The sequence below is a fragment of the Suncus etruscus genome, chromosome 4, assembly GCF_024139225.1.
Source record: "Suncus etruscus isolate mSunEtr1 chromosome 4, mSunEtr1.pri.cur, whole genome shotgun sequence".
Classification (NCBI taxonomy): domain Eukaryota; kingdom Metazoa; phylum Chordata; class Mammalia; order Eulipotyphla; family Soricidae; genus Suncus; species Suncus etruscus.
In genome coordinates this window covers 129220169-129242910 of record NC_064851.1, presented here as the reverse complement: position 1 = coordinate 129242910, position 22742 = coordinate 129220169, and the positions used below count along the sequence as shown (strand labels likewise).

The following is a 22742-nucleotide window of genomic DNA, read 5'->3' as shown; positions in this document are numbered from 1 at the left end:
AGAGATAGCACAGCGGCGTTTGCCTTGCAAGCAGCCGATCCAGGACCAAAGGTGGTTGGTTCGAATCCCGGTGTCCCATATGGTCCCCCGTGCCTGCCAGGAGCTATTTCTGAGCAGACAGCCAGGAGTAACCCCTGAGCACCGCTGGGTGTGGCCCAAAAACCAAAAAAAAGAAGTTGTAGTCCTGAGTCTATCAATTCTGTGGCTGTAGATTTTATTTTCCAATAATAGGCAAAAATGGGAAATCAATTAAAATGAAAACAAAATACAGGATTGCAACAAACAATATAGTAAAAATGAACATACAAAGCAAACTGTCAACTTGTTTCATTTGTGCTTATCTTGTACTTGGGGAAAAACAGCTCATTATAAATTATAAATAACAGCTATAACAAGTTAGAAAAATAAGGTGCTTAGATATTTTAAAGGGCATTTCCTCTTTAATTAGATGTTGGAATTTCATTTAGTAGAAAGTACATAATAATAAATATGTTCGTGTGTGCATGTGTATGCACACTTGGACATGCTGTATGATATGTTGACTGAACAGTGCTGAAGGGGTTTGGAGACAATCCCCCATGATATTCATCCAACACCAATGGTGCTGGACAAATCAGTTGCTAGTATTAGCAAGGAGGTACTACTCAGACCCACTAGTACAAATACAAGGAACCATCAGTAGTTCCTGATGTAGTACCTGGAATGAATCTACTGCTACTACTCATGATCTATGTGATGAGAAGGATCTAACTTGGGGCCTTGTGCTTGCAATTCATGTGTCCCTAAACTCTAAATTAACTCTAAATACCAAAATTGATTGTATTATGTAATGAGAGAAATCAAAGAACAAATAAACATGTTCATGTGAAGTTATATTATAGAAAAATTATTATCACTTCAGTCCTATATTTGTAAATGCAATTTATGTTATTTTATTCAAAAATCAATTATATGTGCCAAAATTACATATTATTAAGAAAACAAATTATAAATGTATATGTTTTTGTCATATGATAACACACAACATTTATGCTTTAGGTGTGCAAAATTACTGCAGTTACTTTACTACTCTATCATGAAGTATCAGCAACCCTTCTGCCACTGTCCTTATGCCACTTCTAGTCGAAGGAACCAGTGAATTTAAGAATTAAATGCTTTCCAAGTAGTCAGGAAACAACTCAAACAGGTGGAACAAAAGCCTTGCAAGCAATCCCCTGGTCCCTGAGGGCCCAAGAAACCCATTGATTAGTCTTATGTACTGAAATATAAAGCCCCAAACTACAGGGTCAAGAAGCACTTCTGAGGCATGCCCACCAGTGAGAGACCTCTACTTAAAAACACCTTTCCAACATTGAATATGCCATCACATAATATAAACAATAACAACATTAAAGTCTGATGCCCATTTTTTTTCTTTCTTATCTGGTAGCATTAAAAAATAAAGATATATCTCAACTTCTTGACAAATACATGTGTAACTTCACTTCTAAAAAAGAACTTTAGTACCCATTCTCACTAATTAAAAGAAATCTTGAAGATGGTGTATGCTTTTACATCTACAAAGGAAAAGAGAGGGCCATCAGTGTTTGCATCATCACACACCACCAACAGAGTGTGGCCCAGCCAAACTTCTTCCCTGGAAAAGGAACTACTTTGCATGTACAATCTGCATTTGTCATATAACTCTTGATTTTACTCTGTGTAGGTGTAGCTTTAGGGTTCATGTTTTATTTAAATGGCAGTGTAAATTAATGTGAGTGGCTGGGGATGCTAAAATATGCTTCCTATGAATTAGTGGATGTTGCTAGATCACATGGTAGTATTTTGCTTTAGGAAAGACTTCCTTGGAAGATGCTGCTTTGGGATAGCCCAGTAATTTGTATTGAACTGGGATTTAAGCTTATGACATTTCTTTTTTTTCTTTTTCTTTCTTTCTATCTTTCTTTCTTTCTTTCTTTCTTTCTTTCTTTCTTTCTTTCTTTCTTTCTTTCTTTCTTTTTCTTTCTTTCTTTCTTTCTTTCTTTCTTTCTTTCTTTCTTTCTTTCTTTCTTTCTTTCTTTCTTTCTTTCTTTCTTTCTTTCTTTCTTTCTTTCTTTCTTTCTTTCTTTCTTTCTTTCTTTCTCTCTCTTTCTTTCTTTCTTTCCTTCTTTCTTTCTTCCTTTCTTCCTTTCTTTCTTTCTTCCTTTCTTTCTTCCTTTCTTTTTTTTTTGCCTTGAGTTAGTGTAACTATTGCACCAGATATTTTCTTTTTTTTTTAATATAAATTTTTATTTTGATCATAGTGGCTTACATATTGTTGACAATAATAATTTAGGTACATATTTACATAAAATCAGGGGGGATTCCCATCGCCAAATTGTCATCCCTACGCCTCCATTTTTATCCTACCTCCCTTTTCCTTTTCCCTCACCCCAGGGCGGCTAGAATATGTGGTCCCCTCTGTATCTAACCCACTACTTAGTAGTCTTGCACCTGTTTGGTCCTGATGCCTCCCTTATTTCCCCCTCTATCTGGAGTCAGGACTAGCTAGTTCAAGTTGCGTGGTTTTGTTTGAAGGAGAAAAAAGCAATAAAATGGGGTAAGAGTCTAATACCCCGAAAATGGGCGGAGTCCTTCTAAAGGCTCTCATCATCAATCTGGGAGATGGAGAAAAAGTAGGTGAAACACTCCACTAGTACCAAAAGAAGTGTCAAATATCCAGTGAGGGCTCCAGCTATATCGATAAGCACCACACAGAGCAGACAAAACAAACAAACAAACAAGTAGAAAAAAAATAAAACAAAAACAGACAAACAAAAATCACGCCATGGTCTTGAATTAAGAAACATGGCATAGCACATAACGAAAGAGAAGAAAGGAAGAGAAAAAAAAATAAGTATAATTGGGGACTACACTTTCAATAATCACACCCAAACAGAGAAATCGACCAAAATAGATTGGTAAATCAAAAATAATAATAACAATAATAAATGAAGGTAATATATATATTTATATCAAAAAAATAACCAAGGTTTTGTGCTTTTTTGTATTTTTGTTTTTTTCCCTCCTGCACTGGCACAGTAAATATTGGGGTCATTCGAAAAAGAATTCACTTGGCCTAAGAGATATGGGATTTCTCCGTCCTTGGAGCATACTGTCATGGGATCAACTCTAGACATTGCTCAGGATCCTTTACTTTCCCGGTGGTGTTTTTTTTTTTTTTTCTTTTTTTTTCTCCTTTTGTGTGTGGAAGACTTCTGCTCTGTGTTTAGAGGTCTCAGTATCTGTACAGATCCTGAGGTGGGACTTATGATGAAGTCAGTCTTTGTGGTTCTAGAGGTTCTGTTACCTCAGTGTCATTTTAATCCATCTTCTGTGGTTGATGATCTTGGTCTTTGCACTGAGCCTAGGGTGGCACCTAGGATAGCGTCTTTCTTTGTGCTCCCAAAAGCCCCATTCCGTTACAATTGTCTCTGCCGGATCTTTGGGGCTGGGGATCATGATTCTTGTGCAGGTCATAGTTCAAACCCTAAACTAGGGCTTATTTATTGGTCCCAAGATGTATACAGTCTGGTCGTGGATCAAGCAGCCAGTCATCTGTAAATCCCGATCTTGGGTTTTTGTCCTACCAAAGGGAGCCAAGACTTCTGGTTTTGTCTTGTCGTTAGTTGGTAAGGTAGGCTAATCTGCTCTAAGGTCAAGATGATCGCATTTTCCCCGTTGTCAGGATATCATGTTAGAGCTGGGCCTTGTTGTTGGTCTCGTCGTATTAAGGCCGTCCTGGATGGAGTTTGTTTCCTGCAGCTGTTGTGGAGAGCTGTGCCGTTTCTATGTCGGGGATCCAGGGTTCAAGGCTGGATGAATGGTATCTAATCATCTGAGGTCTAATTTGATTCCACATGACATATTTTCAAGGCAGGAGATATCCCTATATTTTAAATAACTATGAGTTCCTATCTCTAGTAGATAAGAGCTCTCTTTTATTTTTTTTAAATGTAAAATTTCCCCTTTACTTAGTGTGCCTTTGTAGGGGGAAGTGGTGCTACATTATAATGTCTGTGTATTCGTGGGTGGACTGATGGGATAACAGTCACAGGTCACATACCAAAAAACGAAGAGAAAGAAAAAAAAAAAGGGGAGGGGATTGAAACTGTATGTGTTCACAAATATATATGAAGGACAAACATTTAAAAAAAAGATAAATAAATAAATTAAAAAAAAAGAAATAAAATGAGTTAGCGAAATTTTTATGGGACCAAAGTGGTGCAAAAGACTACCTTACATTTGGGGGAGGGCAGGTAAAGAGGTGGTGTATTACAGGTCTTATGCCTATGTTGGAAGTACAGTTTTTCCCATTGTCTTTTGGGTTTTTCTTGTGGTGTGTGGGTTCCTGGGCATCTTCCTAACCCACCCCCTGACCTTCTTCAGATTGGTAAATATTTGCGGCAGGGGGGTCTTGGAAGAGTTCTTGCATTGGGGATACTTTTGGATCTAGGCCCGGTTTCAAGGAGCAGTTCGCGTTAGGGGGAGTTGGTCGGGAGGGCCTCGCAGCATGAGTCCATAGGGGAGTTGGCTGTCTTTTCTTTCAGGAGACGAGGTGTGGTTTTATCTGGGTGTCCTCTCGCCTGGGTGCTGGGTACTGGTTCGTTGGGTAGGAGGCGATCTTGATGCCTAATAGAATAAGGACTGGGGGTGAAGAGTTTTAATATGGTGGGAGATCTGGATGGGATTGAGGGGTGAGGGGATAGTTGGATTTCCAGAGGGGGGAAAGGGGAAGGTGTATGGGAAGGTTTTGAAGGGAGAGAAAAGAGAAAATACCTTAGAGAGAAAAGGAGGGGAGAAAGGGAGAAAAGTTATGAGCAGAATAGAAGAAGAAAAAGAAAAAAAAAAGTAGTGAGAAGAGGGGAGAGAATAACAAGGGAATGCTGGTTTGATTGAATGTGTTCGAAGAATAGAGCCTGTAGTTTAAGTCTGTACGTCTCAGGTACTGCTTCAGTGGTCTGACTGGTCACGTGCTTCAATTCCTAAATGAAGGTATTACCTAGAGATAAAGTGTATGTTAAAGAGTTTTCTTGTGGCCATCTCGTAGTGCAAGCAAGGTATGGTATCCCGTGTGGTATCCCGAGTTGCCACCTTAGTTTGTCCGCCCTTTGTATCCAAGGGCACCTGTGGGCAGAAAAGCTGAGAGGTTATTTAAAGTATAGTAAGATAAAGGCATTAAAAGGTAGTGTTATGGTATGTTGCCATTGTAGTCCGTGATTTCCCTTGGTGTTCTATACTTGTGTTCCTGTATATGAACTCTAAGGGATTATTGTGGACCTTTGTTGTAGAAGTCTGATTACATACCTGTTCTCTCTATGCTGCCGTTTCTGTTGTTGCTGTTTTCTTTGTGGTATAATGTGTAGTCAAGAGTTTGCGTTGTTCCTTTTTCATGTATTTTGGACACTGCTCCCACGTCTATGCTGACTATTACAGTGTTCGGAGTTTCTACCCTGTTATTTGATAGGATTTAGTTGTGTATAAACTATGTGTTCTAGGTGTTTCAGAATAGTGCTACCATTCTGTGTTTATCTTTTGTCTTCTGACTTATTTCGTTTAACATAATATGATCTAGGTCCATCCATGTTGCTGCAAAGTCTGTGATTGTATCGTTTCTGACTGCCATGTAATATTCCATTGTGTATATGTACCACATCTTAATGATCCATTCATCTGTTGTTGGACATCGAGGTTGGTTCCAAGATTTGGCTATTATACTGAGTGCTGCAATAAATAGTGGGGTGCATATATATTTTGGAATGAATGTCCTTCCATCTTGTGGGTATATGCCTAGTAGAGCAATTGCTGGGTCAAATGGCAGATCAATTCTGAGTTCTTTGAGCACTCTCCAGACTTTTCTCCATAGATGTTGGACTAGGGGGCATTCCCACCAGCAGTGGATGAGAGTTCCTTTCATACCGCATCCTCGCCAACAAAGGTTGTTTCCATTATTTTTGATGTGAGCCAACCTCACTGGTGTAAGGTGGTATCTCATTGTTGTCTTGATTTGGATCTCCCTGATGATGAGTGAAGGTGAGCATGTTTTCATGTGTTTGTTGGCCATCCTTATGTCTTCCTCAGAGAAGTGTCTATTCATTTCATCTCCCCATTTTTCTATGGCTTTATTTGGTTTTGAGGGGCTCAGCTTTCTGAGTGCTTTGTATGTTCTATATATCATCCCTTTATCTGATATGTCAAGTGAAAAGATTTTTTCCCATTCTGTTAGCTGTCTTCTTGCATTAAGTAGGGTTTCTTTTGCCATGCAGAAGCTTTTTAGTTTGATGTAGTCCCATTTGTTTATATTTGATGCTAACGTTCTTGCCATTGGTGCTCCGTTCTCAAGGACCTTTTTGATATATAGGTCTTCGAGTGTTCTGCCTATTTTATTCTCGATAAACTTTATAGATTCAGGTATGATTTCAAGGTCTTTGATCCATTTTGAGTTGACTTTTGTATAAGGAGTGAGGTATGGGTCAATTTTCACTTTCGTACATGTGGTTTTCCTGTTGTACCAACACCATTTGTTGAATAGGCTTTCTTTGTTCCATTTCAGATTCTTGCCTCTTTTATCAAATATTAGTTGGCTGTATATCTGGGGGTTTATGTCTGGGAATTCTGTTCTGATCCACTGGTCTGAGTTCCTGTCTCTGTTCCAGTACCATGCTGTTTTAATTACTATGGCTTTATAGTATAGTTTCAAGTTAGGTAAGGAGATGCCTCCCAGCTTCTTGTTTTTCAGTATGTGTTTGGCTATCCTGGGTCTTTTGTGGTTCCAGATGAATTTTGTGATTGATTGTTCTATTTCTTTAAAGAATTGTGTCTGAATTTGGATAGGGATTGCATTAAATCTATATAGAAGTTTGGGTAAGATAGTCATTTTGACTATGTTAATTCTACCTATCCATGAGCATGGGATGTTCTTCCATTTCTTTAGATCTTCTTCAATTTCTTTCTGAAGTGTTTTGAAGTTTCCCTGGTAAAGGTCTTTCACTTCTCTTGTAAGGTTTATTCCTAGATTCTTGATATTTTTGATACTATCTTAAATGGGATTGTATTTTTAATCTCTCTCTCCTCAACTTCATTGTTTGTATATAGAAACGCTACTGTCTTTTGTGTATTGCCTTTGTATCCAGCCACTTTGCTGTATTGGTTGATTGTTTCTAGGAGTTTTACTGTGGACTCTTTAGGGTTTTTGATGTATATCATCATATCGTCGGCAAATAGAGCTAGCTTGTGTTCATCTTTCCCTACTTGAATTCCTTTGATTCCCTTCTCTTGTCGGATTGCTATTGCTAGGACTTCTAAGGTTATATTGAATAAGAGTGGAGAGAGTGGACAGCCTTGCCTAGTTCCTGACCTTAGTGGGAATGCTTCTAGTTTCTCGCCATTAAGTATAATGTTGGCTGTAGGCTTTTCATAAATAGCTGTAACTATCTTGAGGAAGGTTCCTTCTAACCCTATTTTGCTGAGTGTCTTTAACATGAAAGGATGTTGGATTTTGTCAAATGCCTTCTCGGCATTGATTGATATGATCATGTGGTTTTTGTCTTTCATGTTGTTGATGTGATGTATCATGTTTATTGATTTGCGTATGTTGAACCAACCTTGCATTCCTGGTATGAAACCCACTTGGTCGTGATGTATGATCTTTTTGATGAAGTGTTGGATTCGGTTTGCTAAGATTTTGTTGAGTATCTTTGCATCTATGTTCATTAGTGAGATTGGTCTGTAGTTTTCTTTTTTGGTGGTGTCTTTGCCTTCTTTGGGAATGAGTGTGATATTGGCCTCATAAAAGGAGTTGGGGAGGATTCCTGTTTTTTCTATGGTTTGGAAAAGTCTTTGGAACAGTGGTAATAGGTCTTCTTTAAATGTTTGATAGAATTCACCTGTAAATCCATCTGGGCCTGGGCATTTGTTCTTAGGGAGTTTTTTAATTACCTCTTCAATTTCCTCTGAAGTGATTGGTCTGTTTAGACTTTCTAGATCTTCCTTTTCCAGTCTTGGAGGAGGGTGTTTGTCCAAGAATCTGTCGATTTCTACTGGGTTCTCTAGCCTACTGAGTATAGTTGTTCATAATATGATCTCATGATATGTTGTATTTCTTGGGGTTCTGTTGTAATCTCTCCCCTTTCATTTGTGATCCTAGTGATTTGGGTGTTTTCCCTCTTTTTTTTGGTGAGTCTTGCCAATGGTTTGTCTATCTTGTTTATTTTTTTGAAAAACCAACTCCTGGTCTCATTGATTTTTTGTATTGTTTTCTTAGTTTCGATGTTGATTATTTCTGCTCTGGTTTTTATTATTTCTTGCCTTCTGGTTGTGGTTGGATTTCTCTGTTGCTGTTGTTCCAATTCTTTGAGGTGATCTTTTAAACTGTTGGTTTTGTTGTTTTCCTGTTTCTTGACATAGGCCTGTATTGCTATGAGTTTCCCCCTAATTACTGCTTTTGCTGTGTCCCATAGATTTTGACATGTTGTCTCTTCATTGTCATTTGTCTCAAGGAATCTTTTTATTTCTTCCTTGAGTTGTTCTTTGATCCAGCTGTTTTTAAGCAGCATGTTGTTTAGTCTCCAGGTATTAGTTTTCCTCCAATGCTTCTTCTTGACATCAATTTTAAGCTCTGTTGCATAGTGATCTGAAATGGTACTTCTAATGATCCTTACCTTTGTGATCTTACATAGGCTGGCTTTGTATCCTAAGACATGGTCTATTCTGGAGAAGGTTCCATGTGGGTTTGAGAAGAATGTGTATTCTGCTTTCTGGGGATGGAGGGCTCTATATAAGTCTGTTAGCCCTAAATCTTCTAATTTTTCATTTAGAGCTCTTATTTTTTTGCTATTTTTCTGCTTGGAGGATCTGTCCAGTGGTGATAGTGGAGTATTGAGGTCCCCTACTATTATCACAATTCCCTTCATGTGTTTCTCCAGGTTTGCCAGTAGTTGCCTCACATATTTTGGTGACTCTACATTAGGTGCATAGATATTGACCAGGGTTAGTGTTTCTTGATCTAATGTTCCCCTGACCAGTAAGTAGTGACCCTCTTTGTCTCTGATCACTTTCTTGAGGTTGAATACAATTTGGTCTGATATAAGAATGGCTGTCCCTGCTCTTTTTTGTTTTCCATTGGCCTGAATAATTACTTTCCATCCTTTAATTCTAAGCCTGTGCTTATCCTGTAGCTGTAGGTGTGTTTCTTGCAGACAGCAGAAGTCCGGTTTATTTTTCCTAACCCAGTTCTCTACTATGTGTCTTTTAATTGGAGAGTTTAGTCCGTTTACATTTAGGGAAATTATTGATTGAGAGGACTGTTGTGCAGTTGTATTGTGTGGAGTGGTTGTTGTTACAATCGGGGGTTTGGATTGTGTAATTCTTCTCTGAGTAAGTCGTTTAGGATCGGCTTAGTTTGCACAAATAGTTCAAGTTCATTCATGTTTGAGAATGTTTTTAGTCTGCCCTCCCATATGAATGATAGTTTTGCTGGGTATTGGACCCTGGGTTGGAAATTTCTTTCATTCAGTCGTTTAAATATGTCATTCCACTGTCTTCTTGCTTGAATTATTTCAAATGGGAGATCTGGTTTGATTCTTATGTCCTTTCCTTTGTACTAGAGGTTTTTTTTCTCCCTTATTGCTTTCAGGAGTTCCTCTTTCTCTTTGTTTTTTGCCATTTGGATTATTATGTGTCTTGGTGTGGGTTTATTGGGGTCTATTTTATTAGGGACTCTCTTGACTTCTTGGATTTGTCCTGAATTGTCTTTCCAGAGGGTGGGAATGTTCTCTGTTATTATCTCCCTGACTACCTGTTCTACCCCCTTCCCTATTTCCTCCCTTTCTGGTATACCCACAATTCTTAGATTGTTTTTTTTGTCCTTGTTCATTAGATATTGGATTTTTCCTTCCAGTGCTTTGCCTTTTATTTCTTTGTTGGTTTCTTGATCATTTTTTGATTGCAGTTTTCCTTCGAGTTCTTCTATGTGCTTCTCCAACTCTGTGTTTCTGCTCGTAAGGCTTGTTACCTTGTCTTTTAATTCCTTCACTTCTTTTTGTATGGACTCTCTCATGTTCTTTGACATTTCTTCTTTAATTTGGCTGATTCGTTCGTCCATGGATTTTTTATATTCGGTTGTTAGGGTTTCTTTTAATTCTTTTAGTAATTCTTGCATTTCCTTCCTCATGACCGCTTTTAGGTCTTCTTCCCGTGGATCTGTGCGCTTTGGTGGACTTGGAAATTTGATAGGATTTGTCATGGTGTCACCAGTAATTAGCGATTTCCTTGCTTTACGCATTGTTCTTTGTATTTAATGGTGTATTTTGGAGTGCTGTGGCTTCTAATTTTGGCCTGCTTTGGTCCCCTTCCTGAAGGTGTTTCTAGAGGGGCCTGTTGGGTGAGTTTGTTGAGCCTAGCCCTTTCTCCTCCCCTTTGCTACCTAGAGTGCAGCCTTCCTGCTGTGGGCCTTGTCCCTTTCTGCTCCTTATTTGTGTCAGTGGTGCAGTTCCACTCCTGGCCACAATGGTTACTGGCGCTGTTGAGCCTAGCTCTCAATCCCCTTTCCTTTCTCTGGGAGTCACTGGGGCTCCGCCCCCTCCACGCCTCCCTTGAAGGGTTCCCTCAGTCCAACACTTTGGGATCTGTCCTCACCCTTGGGGAGTCCCTGGTCCACTCCAGGGTCCAGGGGGGTGGACTGTTCTAGGTCACCTGCGAGTCCAGATGGCTGGCCCTATCTCTCCCGTCTATTCGGGTAGCTCAACTTGCCTTTCTAGGCACCTACCTGGGGGAAGGGGGTCACTGGACCCTCTCCGGCTGGCACGCAGGGGTCCCTGGGGGGGGGCAGCCCAAACCGCGCAAAGGGACAGAAATTCACTCAGGCCTCTCCTCACTCACGCCTCCCGCCTGCACGCCGGAACCCCTGGGGGGAGGTGCTGACCCAAGCCGCTGCAAAGGGGCTGATGCTCACTCATGCCTCCCGCCTGCACGCCAGAACCCCTGGGGGGAGGTGCCGACCCAAGCAGTGCAAAGGCTGCACCAGATATTTTCATAGCAACTCCTTGGGGAAATCCTTGAGTACATTTTATTCTGGCATGCACCAGAGAATTTATGGATTATTAATAATGTGATATTTGCCAAGAAAATACCCATGAGGTAAAATGTTTTTAAAATCATGTATCAGCTTATATGCTGTAATATTCTTGATTTTCTGAATATGTGGTAATTTTCTTGTCCTATAAAGGAATTTCAATCTTTATTCTATGTCAACCTCCACAACTTTAAAGTTCTTTAGGTAGTTATCATGTCTGAAATTGCCCACTTTCTTTTTTTTTTTTGTTTTTGTTTTTTATTTGTTTGTTTTGGGGTCACACCCGGCAGAGCTCAGGGGTTATTCCTGGCTCTACGCTCAGAAATCGACCCTGGCAGGCATATGGGATGCTGGGATTTGAACCACTGTCCTTCTCTGTGAGAGGCAAATGCCTTAGCTCCATGCTATCTCTCCGGTGAAAGTGCCCATTTTCAAGATTTCTTGAAGTTCTAGTCCCTGATGACCTGTTTTAAGTTGTTAACATGACATATGTTTTTTATTTTAATTTGTTTCTCTTTTATTCCACATCTGTGGGTGCTCTAAGGCTACATCCAATTCTTTAATCAATGTGGCTGCCTGTGGTACTTGAAGATTGGTCCCAGAGTCTGAACCGAGGCCACCCACATGCAAAGTTTACACCCAACCCTATTGACCTATATCATCAGCTCCTTAACTGTTGTTAGGATTGATGATCAATTTATCACAATTTCTCATTACTTAACCCTGAACTGTTTCTGTAACCAAATATTGTTCTTCAAGCTTAATTTTTTTACCTAGTAAGTAAAATAATGTTTAACAGTTGAAGATGCATCATGTTTTGTTCATTAAATCCCATTCATACAACTTTCTGACATTCACACTCGGTGAATTCTTATCTTTCAGTCTTTCTCCAGATACATCTTTCTATTTCTATTTGTAAATAGTATAAAAGTTATAAATAAGAATAAGTTAGTGGATGGCCACATAGTTTATTATCTAAAGTAGAAGCACTTATTTTGGAAATTGACATACAACTATTATAAACCACTTGTATTTTAAGAATGTGATATTGCTCAAAATATTTCTCATTAGCATGCCTTTAATGGATTGGAATTTTCATATTTCTTTTATTATAGAATTTGTAATGTTTCCACAGTAGGTGTTTCTAGGGTTTGTAATGGTATTTTTCACTTGCCTGAAGAAATAAATTCCTTTATCCATTCAAATACAGCCAGAATCTATTAAAAATATTATGCTCAAAATTCCACTCATTTTTATACTATTTCATTGACAATTTCTTTGGCTAAAATAAAAAAGAAGATGGGTGCATCATATTTGATTGGATGCCCACTATACATATAAGTATGCATAATGTATAAGTTTATTTTTTCCATTAACCTCATTGTCTAAGAATCTCTTTGGTCTTTTTTACATCTTTCCATGAGAACTTTCTCATCCATCATAATAGAATAAATATGCCATAAGCCATTGTCATTCCTAAATCAATGTTTACATCTCTTAGGGTGATGGATAAATAAGTAGAATTTGGATACATTTAGAAAGTCAAATTTGAAATTACTTTTGTCATTGAACCTATGAATTTCAATATTTCAGTGATTATAGTAGATAGTTTTGAAAGTTTGTGTTGTATTTAAATAACTCTCATTACATATAGGGTTACCTGTTAGATTATCATTAGGTTTTGTAGGTTATCCCTTAATAACTTGCACATTTACTTCACCAGGTAGGCTCATGTAGTAATTCTACTAGATTAATTTCAAATGCTTACTCTGATTGTTGTATGCAATTAACATATTCAAAAGTTTCTTTTTCTATTTTTGGAAACTTATTGAGTAAAGACATTTCAGATCTGTATTCATGGATTTTCAACTTCTGATCTCAAAACATATTCTAAGTTTTATTCCATTAGATATCTATCCTTTAGCTCCAAAATATTGTCAAAGTGAGCAGTTTGTGTTTTCCTCTGTGGAAGTCACATGTCAAAATTCCATGTTCTTGGGGCCAGAGAAGTGGTGCAGTGGTAGGGCATTTGCCTTGCAAAAGGCTGACTTAGGACAGATTCCCCTGCGTCCCAGATGGTCCACCAATTCAGGAACAATTTCTGGGCACTTATCCAAGAGTAACTCCTGAGCATCACCAGTGTAGTCCAAAAACCAAAAAATAAAAGAAATATTATGTTCTCTATGTTAGTTCATTGATTCCAGAAAAAATAATTTACTCTCATACAAGATTAAAATATATTTTAATTTTAATTATAACATATTCCTTTGTGTAGGGGCTGGAGAAGTATAGTACAGTGGTAGAGAGCCTGCCTTGTATGCAGATGACTCCAGTTTGATCCCTGGTATTTCTTATATTTCCCTGAGCACTTCCAGGTATAACCACTCAACATTGCTTAACGTGACAAAAAAAAGTGTAATTTGTGTACATATTTAGTCTTCTCATAGAGGTTTATTTTCTACAAACAGATTCTTTACTCGAGATATGAATAGCAACTTTATTCTTAACAATCATTATTTGTTAAATTTATTAAACAAATGTGACTACTTAATTATTACTGAAATAGGTATAGACTTGTAATAAAAATATTACTTAATGTCTGCAAATGTAGTTGTCTACAATTGTCAGGTAACATTTTACCTAATAGTTAATTGGTTAATACATGAAGAAAGTACAGACTTCTAGTTTTTCTTCTGATTGCCTTTTTATTTTACAAACGTTTTTAATGATTAAGTTTCTGTAACTTACAGTACTGTTAATGATGGCTTCTTATGTACATAGATCTAACACCAAGTCCATCATCATTGGACCCATCATTTTCCCTTAAGGTTCCTAGTGACTCTCACTTTCAAAGTCCCTGCCCTCACAAACTTAGTTCTGCAAATCAGTTCACCTATTGTGTTTTCTTTGGCATTTTGTTGCTACTTTGCTGTGCATCTTTGTCACACATGAGAGATCATTCTGTTACTGTCTCTTTCCTCTACCTCAATTTATTCAGTATTTCTCTGGTTTCATCTATATACTGAGAAATTGCATTATTTTGTTCTTTCTTAAAGTTTATAGTATTCCATTGTATACAATCTCACAATTTGATCACTAGTATAAATTAAGTATTTGAGGTATTTTTATGCTTGGGTTTTTGTATTATATACTGAAATAAAATAGGTGTACATACATTTTTTCTATTAATGATTTTATATTTGGGGGACATGAACCAAGAAGAGGTATCCCATGGTAGTATAGTTCTATTCCTATAATTTTGAAAGATCTCCATGATCTTTTCATACATACAGTCTTAACTAGACAATATTCTCACCAACAATGGATGAAGGTTCTAGAACAAGTACAAGTTCATAAATTCTAGTCTAATAGAGTTAGGAGAAAATATTGAATTCTTTACATTTCTCCATCCTTGTCATTTGCAAACATCCTTCTATATCCATGAAAACTGCTGCATTCATTCATTAAATAGATTGAATCTCTCATATTCTTTAAGTCATCACTAATTTGAGCTTACTGTTTTCTCAATTTAGGCCTAATAAATTAATGGCGAGTTATTTAGTCTCTAACCTAAAAGTGAACTATATTTCATTGCTTGTAGGATGGTATGGGAAATCTGAGAGTCACCAAGAAGGGAGTCCGACTTGAAGGTATATCTGAGTTTCTACTTCCATTGTATGTGAAAGAAATTCATTCCCGAAAGGTATGTGATACTGGCTTTGGCTTACTCTCAAAGATAATTCAAAAGGCAATGTTTTAGCTTAAAACTCAAGGATAGAATCCCCTATATCTTTCCTTTATATATTTCCTTTAACTAAAATGCTCTTTGAAAAAAAAAGGACTAAATAATGAAACACATAAAAAATCAGTGTAGAAAGATAGTTTCAAATTGACAGATCAGAGAATGTTTGTGAATTAAACTACAGTTGCTTTTATTTGCCCATAAAATTTGCCCCTCTATTTTTAATGAAAGTTAAAAATATAGAGTAATAACAAATTCAAAAGGGGCTTTTGCTGCATCTTGAATAATTTATTAGAGAATCAGATTTGTATAAATTATTTTAATTCACTAAATTATACACATACAGAATTATACATACATACAAAATTATCAGGAATCTATGTAGAGATTAAATTGAGGATATATTATTTAAACAAGTAATATTATTTATACTTTAAAATATGTAGAGTGTGCGTGTTATATGAGTTTTATCACTTACCATCATGTTACAAATCAAGACTATGGTTTAGCCATTTTTCACTTTAGTGTATATGGATTATTTCTCAGAAGTTACTACTCAGAAGGTAGTATTTTGTTTATGTAAAAAAATGACTTCTAATACTTCAAGTCTTCTGGCCTTTTCCTTGGATATGTTTTTATATATGTAAATAAATGTATAAACAAACATTAATATGTAATTGATACATTATAGAAAATTTTATTTTATTTTAGAAATGTGATTGTCTATTTTAAACTAAAATAATGTTCAGTATTTCCATTGTAAAGTATAAGAACAAATGGAATTTTCATAGAAATCTACAATTTAATCACTGAAACTATAAATGTTTAAAATATCAAAGTGAACACAAATAAAGGATTCCTTTTCATGAAACTTCTTACCAGAATAATAATACCTTTTTTTATATTTTAGATTACATATCTGAGACTTTAGTTTTTTACTAATATAGTAAATGCAACTCATGCCTATGATTTTATAATGTGGTTATTTTACTTACTTGATTTGAATCAGACAAATAGAACAAAAGAAACATGCATGAATACCTTAATTTGAAAAATGAGTTTATATAGATGTTTCAACAAGGTCAGCATGACTGGTGTTAGTATCTTATCTCTGATTGTTAGTTACCCACTTGCCAATTACTGACCAAGTTCTTATTGTTTGGTACTATTAAAGTTAAATGTTTGGAGAAATTAAAACTTAGACATGAAAATTAGTAAAATGCCTAATATGAGCAAGTAAAAATAGCTTAAATAGAATATTTTTTAATAAATTGCCCTCAATAAACAAAAATATAGCTTCAAAATCACTGAGTCAATTTTGAGAGATTCCTTGAAATACAACTCAGATATGACTCTAAAGCCCTCTGATTGTAAATAGGTCAAAGCATTTACCTTCTCAGCCTGAACATTTTCCAGAGAATGGGCATCTGTTTTAACTCAGATTACTGTGGGATACCTGGATGTATGTTCACACCTTCAAAGAACTGAATAAAACATCTTCTAATTTTCAAGCATGAAAGATCAGGTGTGACTCTTGGACTGAAAACTGGAAACGTTTACAGCCACAAATTCAAAACATGTCTGAAACCAAACTGTAGGATTGAAATTGGTTTGATTCCTTCACACCCTATTCCTTTAAATGTGCTCACCAAGTCTCCTAAGTATGGCTTGTTTTGGGGTGGGAAGTGTGGCATAGCACAGACAGGTGTGAGCCAGGTGGACCATCAGTCAACAGAGGCTGTGGTGAACAAGAGACTCACTCATATGCTACTTTTGAAAAAAGAAAGAAAAAAATCAGTAATATGGCTATAAATGATTTTTTAATATTTTTAAATTATACACTTTACCTTTAAATACAGCACATTTGTATATTTAAATATTATATAACACACTTCAGATTATTTTATCTAAATTTTATTATTTAAAGAATACTTAGCGTAGTCAATTCAATAAAAATACTGTGTAAAATAACTTTGACTTGTAAATTTTTCTTCTCAATATAGTTGTGTATTTTCCTGAATCAGTGCTGTTTGTTGTTTTTAAATTTTGCCAATACTTTACACTGAAATAAACCATTTCTTATAAAAATCACTTTCTTATTAAATAATCCCATATATAGAAATGTAGTAGTGATGAGACAGAAAATGTCGATTCCCTTAAACACTTGCATCTGTTAAAAATCCCAACATAATAACTATGAGTTAACTGAAATCCCATCCTCAGTGCCAAATATCTATTTGTTTTTATTTTTTAATCTATTACACTTTTCTCCTTTAGATTAAATTTTAATCTAAGCAGTCAAATATTATACACAAGAAATCACATTAGTCTCTATTATGGAAATACCTTCAAGCCCAAAAGTAACACTGTGTCCAGGGAACAAGTTGTCAGTAAAATTCTCTGAAATCAAATGCAATCTCTTTTTCAGATGCAAATAACATGAAGGTGTGAGTTCTGGGACTGTATTACATTAATATGACAATGTTAACAATCTGAATTGATCTTGAATGCACAAGTCTCTATTAGGTCAACTTCTATGAAAAATTAGAAAATTAGGTTATATAGCCATTCAATTTTATGTAAATATGATTGAGATATATTTGTTGAGGTTTAATGAGTCTGGATTTGTAATGTGGTTTAATGATTGTCAAATGAAAAAGATGCATCCCACCATTTTGCTCTTGGGAATCTCTAAATATTACTTCATGTGATACTTGTCAGCTCTCAATTATATCTAACTCACTAGATCTCTATCTTTCTCAGTATCTGTCTCTCTCTCTCTTAGTTTCTCTCTCTCTCTTAGTCTCTCACTCTCTTTTTTTCCCATATTCAACGTTTCTTATCCCCATACAAAACACTTCTATACAAATAGATATACGCAGGTCTTTCTAAGCATTTCATTATCATTATCACTATATACGTATGTGTTTGATATAAGGAAATTTAATATTTTACTCTAATGCCTTCACTTATTTTAAAAAGCACAGTCATTGCCAAATCATTTTATACTCATAAAAATAACTTTAACAGATGGTCAATATTATCACATAAAAGAGTTTGATATCTATAAATTCTACTTAGAATTAATGTATGTAATTGAATAACAAAGTCTTAAAAGGAAAAATTACCAAAGCACATGACCAGATTTTATTTTAACCACAATGATTTTAATCTTGTTTTTTATGGTTAAGAATAGATTATGAATACCATTAGAAGTTAGATGCATTAGCTCCATGTTTTAATTCTAGTCAGTGTTCATTAACTCCCTGCAGTGCAATTTGAAATGATTAGCTTCTCTCCAATTTGTCCTCACCTTTCTTCATTTTCAATTTTTTGGTAATTGCATTATTTTTCCTTCATCAGAGTTCATAATATTTACATTCTGTTCAGCGGTTTTAATTGCCTTGGAACTTGGGTTCCGACTTTGCATATATATGGTTGCCAGATTCAACTCCTCCGTTTATTATGGAGTCTTCATTCCTGAATTCATTTTTTGAATCATTCAGTTCTTCATTGTTTTCTATTAGTTGTGTTAGTCTGTTACTCAGTCTTGAAAATGTTTTGCTAAAAATTGCCTCATTGTCTTCATCCTTGACTGAAAACATTACTAATTTCCAATCCTTTCTTTTCTTTTAATGCATTGCTCCATTAAAGGGTAGTTTTTAATATTTTCAAAAAGAGCCCCAACATTCTGAGGTCAGGAAGTTTTCTAGTGAAAAACATCAGTTTTTCCTAATACATTTTTAGATTTTTATTTATTTTATTCTGGGAATTTTCTCTATTATATCACTGGTTTTTGATGTTCAGTGTTATTTTTCTAAATATAGAACTAGTAGTTCTTAATCTTTTATCATTTTTGTATTACACGGCTATAATAATGTCAATGTACGTTTTTGCTTGGGGGACACACCCAAGAGTGTTATGGATTGTTCCTAATTCTATGCTCAGAGATTAGTGTTGGCAAGTTTGGGTGACCATTTTAGCACGTTGGGGATGAACCCAGTCAATAGAGTGCAAGGCAGGCAACCTATATACTATGCTTTCTCTTTGGTCCCAAGTTCTCTAATTAGTTTTAGCTATATTCTTACTTTGAGTGAGCATCATTCCTAGAATTATTTATGTCATTTGCTATTTTTTACTATGTGAATTTGTCCTTGTCTACTAAATAGTATTTTGTGTATGATGTATCATTTTTAGTCTCAGGAACTAGGACCATAGTTTCCTTTTCACAATTTATTTTGCTGCTTTATTATGTGAGCTACGGTTTTATTAAAATTTACAAAAATAAAATATAAAGCATATACCTAACAGAAAGTAATATAATTTGCAGATACTATGTAGCTACTTGTCTATACAGGAAAATATGTTTATCTAAATGATTTGTGCCAGAAATAGGTTGTTTTAAAACCATTGATATAGTTGGCCCTTTCTATGTCTGTAGGTGACTCCAGTACATATAAAGTTATATAGATTTGGTTGAAATTTTAATTACATAGCTACATTATTACCTTCTTTTCATCTATGCAAATATGTTTATGTGGGTTGGTTAACTCAGAAATAAATTAACATTGCTTTTCTGGAGGAAATATGAGAGTAGGGTAAGGATTCACACCACTTTGACCACATATATTCTTCTATGAAATATCTCATTTTTTCCTAAATTCATTCTCAAGATTATGACATTTTGATTAAAGAGTTGACTGTTTTAAGAAAAGTTTATTTTTTTAAAAAAATTGCAGCTTAATATGTTAAGCTCTGTGAGAGAAAAATTTGAAGATTTTTCTATTTTGGCATTTTTTTTTTTTTTGGTTTTTGGGCCACACCCATTTGACGCTCAGGGGTTACTCCTGGCTATGCGCTCAGAAATCGCCCCTGGCTTGGGGGGACCATATAGGACGCCCGGGGATCGAACCGCGGTCCGTCCTACGCTAGCGCTTGCAAGGCAGACACCTTACCTCTAGCGCCACCTTCCCGGCCCCTATTTTGGCATTTTATATCCTTCTTTTGCTCTTTGCTTCCTTCCCATACCTCTCTTCCACTCTTTTTCTTGAGTCTATGACTTTTCTTTTATTCTTCTCTTTTTTTTTTTGTTTGTCTTGTTTTGGGTACACAACCAGTGACACTTCGGGGTTACTCCTGGTTATGGGCTCAATAATCGCTCCTGGCTTGGAGGACCACGGGGTATGGAACTGCAGTCCCTCCTAGCGTTCAAGGTGAATGCCCTACTGCCTGCGCCACTGCTACAGCCCTTTCTCTTTCTCTTGCCACTCACTTTCTTACTTTCATGACCAATAGTCCAAAATAATAAAAATTAGTTATTTTGTACTCACTGATTTGAAAAAATATTTTTTAAATTCATGTATTGAATTCCTGTGTGTACACAGATTTATTTCTGGTCTTTCTGTACTGTTTTTTCAATATACTTTGACTACAATAAAATTTACTTTAGAATTATTCTTATAACTGTTAGACAATGTTCCTTTTAATTTCTCTCTTTCAAAAGCTTTTTGCCTATTGTGCATTTTCTCTTCTAAATGAACTTAATAATCAGCTGTCAAGTTACATGAAAGTCCCTATTGGGAACTTAATTATAGTTACATTTAATTTGTGGGAAAATGACATCTTTATAGTTTGGATTTTTTCTATCTAGGAAAATGACTCTCTCTATTTTTTATTTGAGAATTTAATTTGTGTTACTCTGGAATAACTCTTGATGGTCTTCAAGTGAGCATTACAAATTTCTTGTCAATCATTTTTGTGGTTCTTATTGTTTATGGAAATAAATTTTCTATTTATTTTTCTTATTTTCTTTTATGCTTATGGAGAAAAGATGTCATTTTTAGTGATGTAAAAGTAATATAATTTTTAATGAATTTGTATTTATGCTATTATATTTCAGTTTTTCTGGGACATTCTGAGGATGATTTGGCGGGGGGTGGGTACCTCTCAAACAGTATTCAGGAGGCTTCTCATAATGATTGTTTGATTTTCAGTGTGAAAGTCCAAGGACAAAACGTTCTGACTTTGACCTCCATTATCTGGGAATATCTGAGTCACCCTAAAAAGCATATAGGCCTTCAAGCTATATCTGGTGATGCTCAGGGGACCATTTTTCTCCAAGGATTTATAGGGAGTTATCTCTGTACTATCTCTTAGCCCACAATGTAACTCAACAGAAGTTAGCATTCTACTTCTGAATTTCAGCATTTGTTTTGAGTTCTCACTCTGGTAGTTTGTAGTTGTTTTATCCCTTATTTAACTGTTCTGTTCATGCTTCTATTATGTTTAAATTAAATCTTAGTAGTTTTAATATTTGAAGTACTAAGGAGTCATGAAAATTATCAAACTAGAATATGGTAAAAGTTGAAACCTTTCATTCAGTGTTCAACTCAAAATTCTCATTTTTAAAAAGTCAATATTGTTATATTAAATGCTTTGCATTGTTTAAATTGATCAAATATTTATTATCTGACTAATATTTTAACAAGGAGAGTATATATTTAAAGCAATTTTAATTAAATAACTGATTAACAAAATTATTGATAATTTAGTTGCTGACATATAATATTTAAACACCAATTCTGCCACCAGTGTCAACTCACACCACCAGTGCTCTCATACTCTGTCATCCTCCACTCCCAGATCCTGTTACCTTAACATGCATATTAAAAATTTAATTGTTGCAGCTTAGTTCACATGTTTTCAATGTTTTTGAGTCTAAGATTTGGATATATAGGTAAACCACTTTCCCATATTACCAAAGCAACACAGTTCTGACCACTGTTTTTTATTATTTCCCTTCTTTCCTGATTGATTTTGGAATTTGCTTCTTCTCTATCCCAATGCGTGATATTAATGGCTGATATGTAATCTCTCTCTTAACCAGAGATCTCTGTGAAAGAGGACAGATGACTCAGTGACACATGTGAGGGTAATCCTAATCATGGGGATATGTTGCCTCCCTGGAGAAATGTCTGGAGTCATGGGTGATTTAGGCATCCTTCCATTACTACATTATATTCAGTTTCTTCATTCAGTTATTCTTTATAAAAGAATTAGCGATATCATGCTGTACTTGTCTTTCTTCTAGCTTACTGCACTCAACATGAATATCTTTCGTTCCCAACTAGGTTGCAGAAAATTGCATAGTTTCATTGTTCCATGCAGTTGTATAGTATTCCATTGTGTATATATGTAAATATATATACACAATATATATGTATATGTATATATATGTATATCATCACATGATTATAATCTATTCATCTGGGGTCAGACACATCAGTTAATTTCTAAGGTCTTGTGTATCAATAAAAATGGTGTGCACAATCCTTTGTAATGAATGTTTTTTAAGTCCTAGTGTTAGATTCATTTTAGGGTATTCTTCCGATAGGGGTCAACCAGATAAGCTTTCTACCAGCTTGAGAGTTCCTTTTTCATCACAACTTTACCAGCAGAAATTGTTCCTATCATTTCTGATATATGCCAATACCATTGGCATGAAATGATATCTCATTGTTGTCTTAATTTATATTGCTCTAATGATGTGTTACTGAGAAACTTTTTATGTGCCTTTTGCTTAAAAGACGATAATTTTAAAGGTAGACTCTAAAGTGCTTAAGATATGAGTCAGCAATTTTAAATGATCTGAGAAGTAACTTTTCTCAGAATAAAAAAGTAAATTAGGAATTTGTTTTAAGAGTACAAAATCAGAATGATTCAGAGAAGTGTAGCATAGTTCCTGTATAAGGATAACACAAATTCTTGAAGTCTTTCATATTATAAAATATATGTAAATTAGGGTGAGACAAGATACACTTGTCTTGTATGTGACAGTTTTTTCCTCTTTTTATCTCTCTTTTTTTTTGTTTTCTGGGTCACACCTGGCTGCGCTCAGGGGTTACTTCTAGC

General features: G+C 35.5%; 1 protein-coding gene and 1 pseudogene across 1 annotated transcript in view; both read left to right on the top strand.

Moving 5' to 3' along the window:
- The window catches only part of SGCZ (sarcoglycan zeta), a 1030117-nt gene that overhangs the window by 860730 nt on the left and 146645 nt on the right, over positions 1-22742 (top strand). The window contains exon 3 of the mRNA XM_049772438.1: positions 14691-14792. Coding sequence (XP_049628395.1) covers positions 14691-14792 — 102 coding nt within the window. The remainder of the gene's footprint in view (positions 1-14690; positions 14793-22742) is intronic.
- On the top strand, positions 22515-22615 carry LOC126007658 (uncharacterized; annotated as a pseudogene).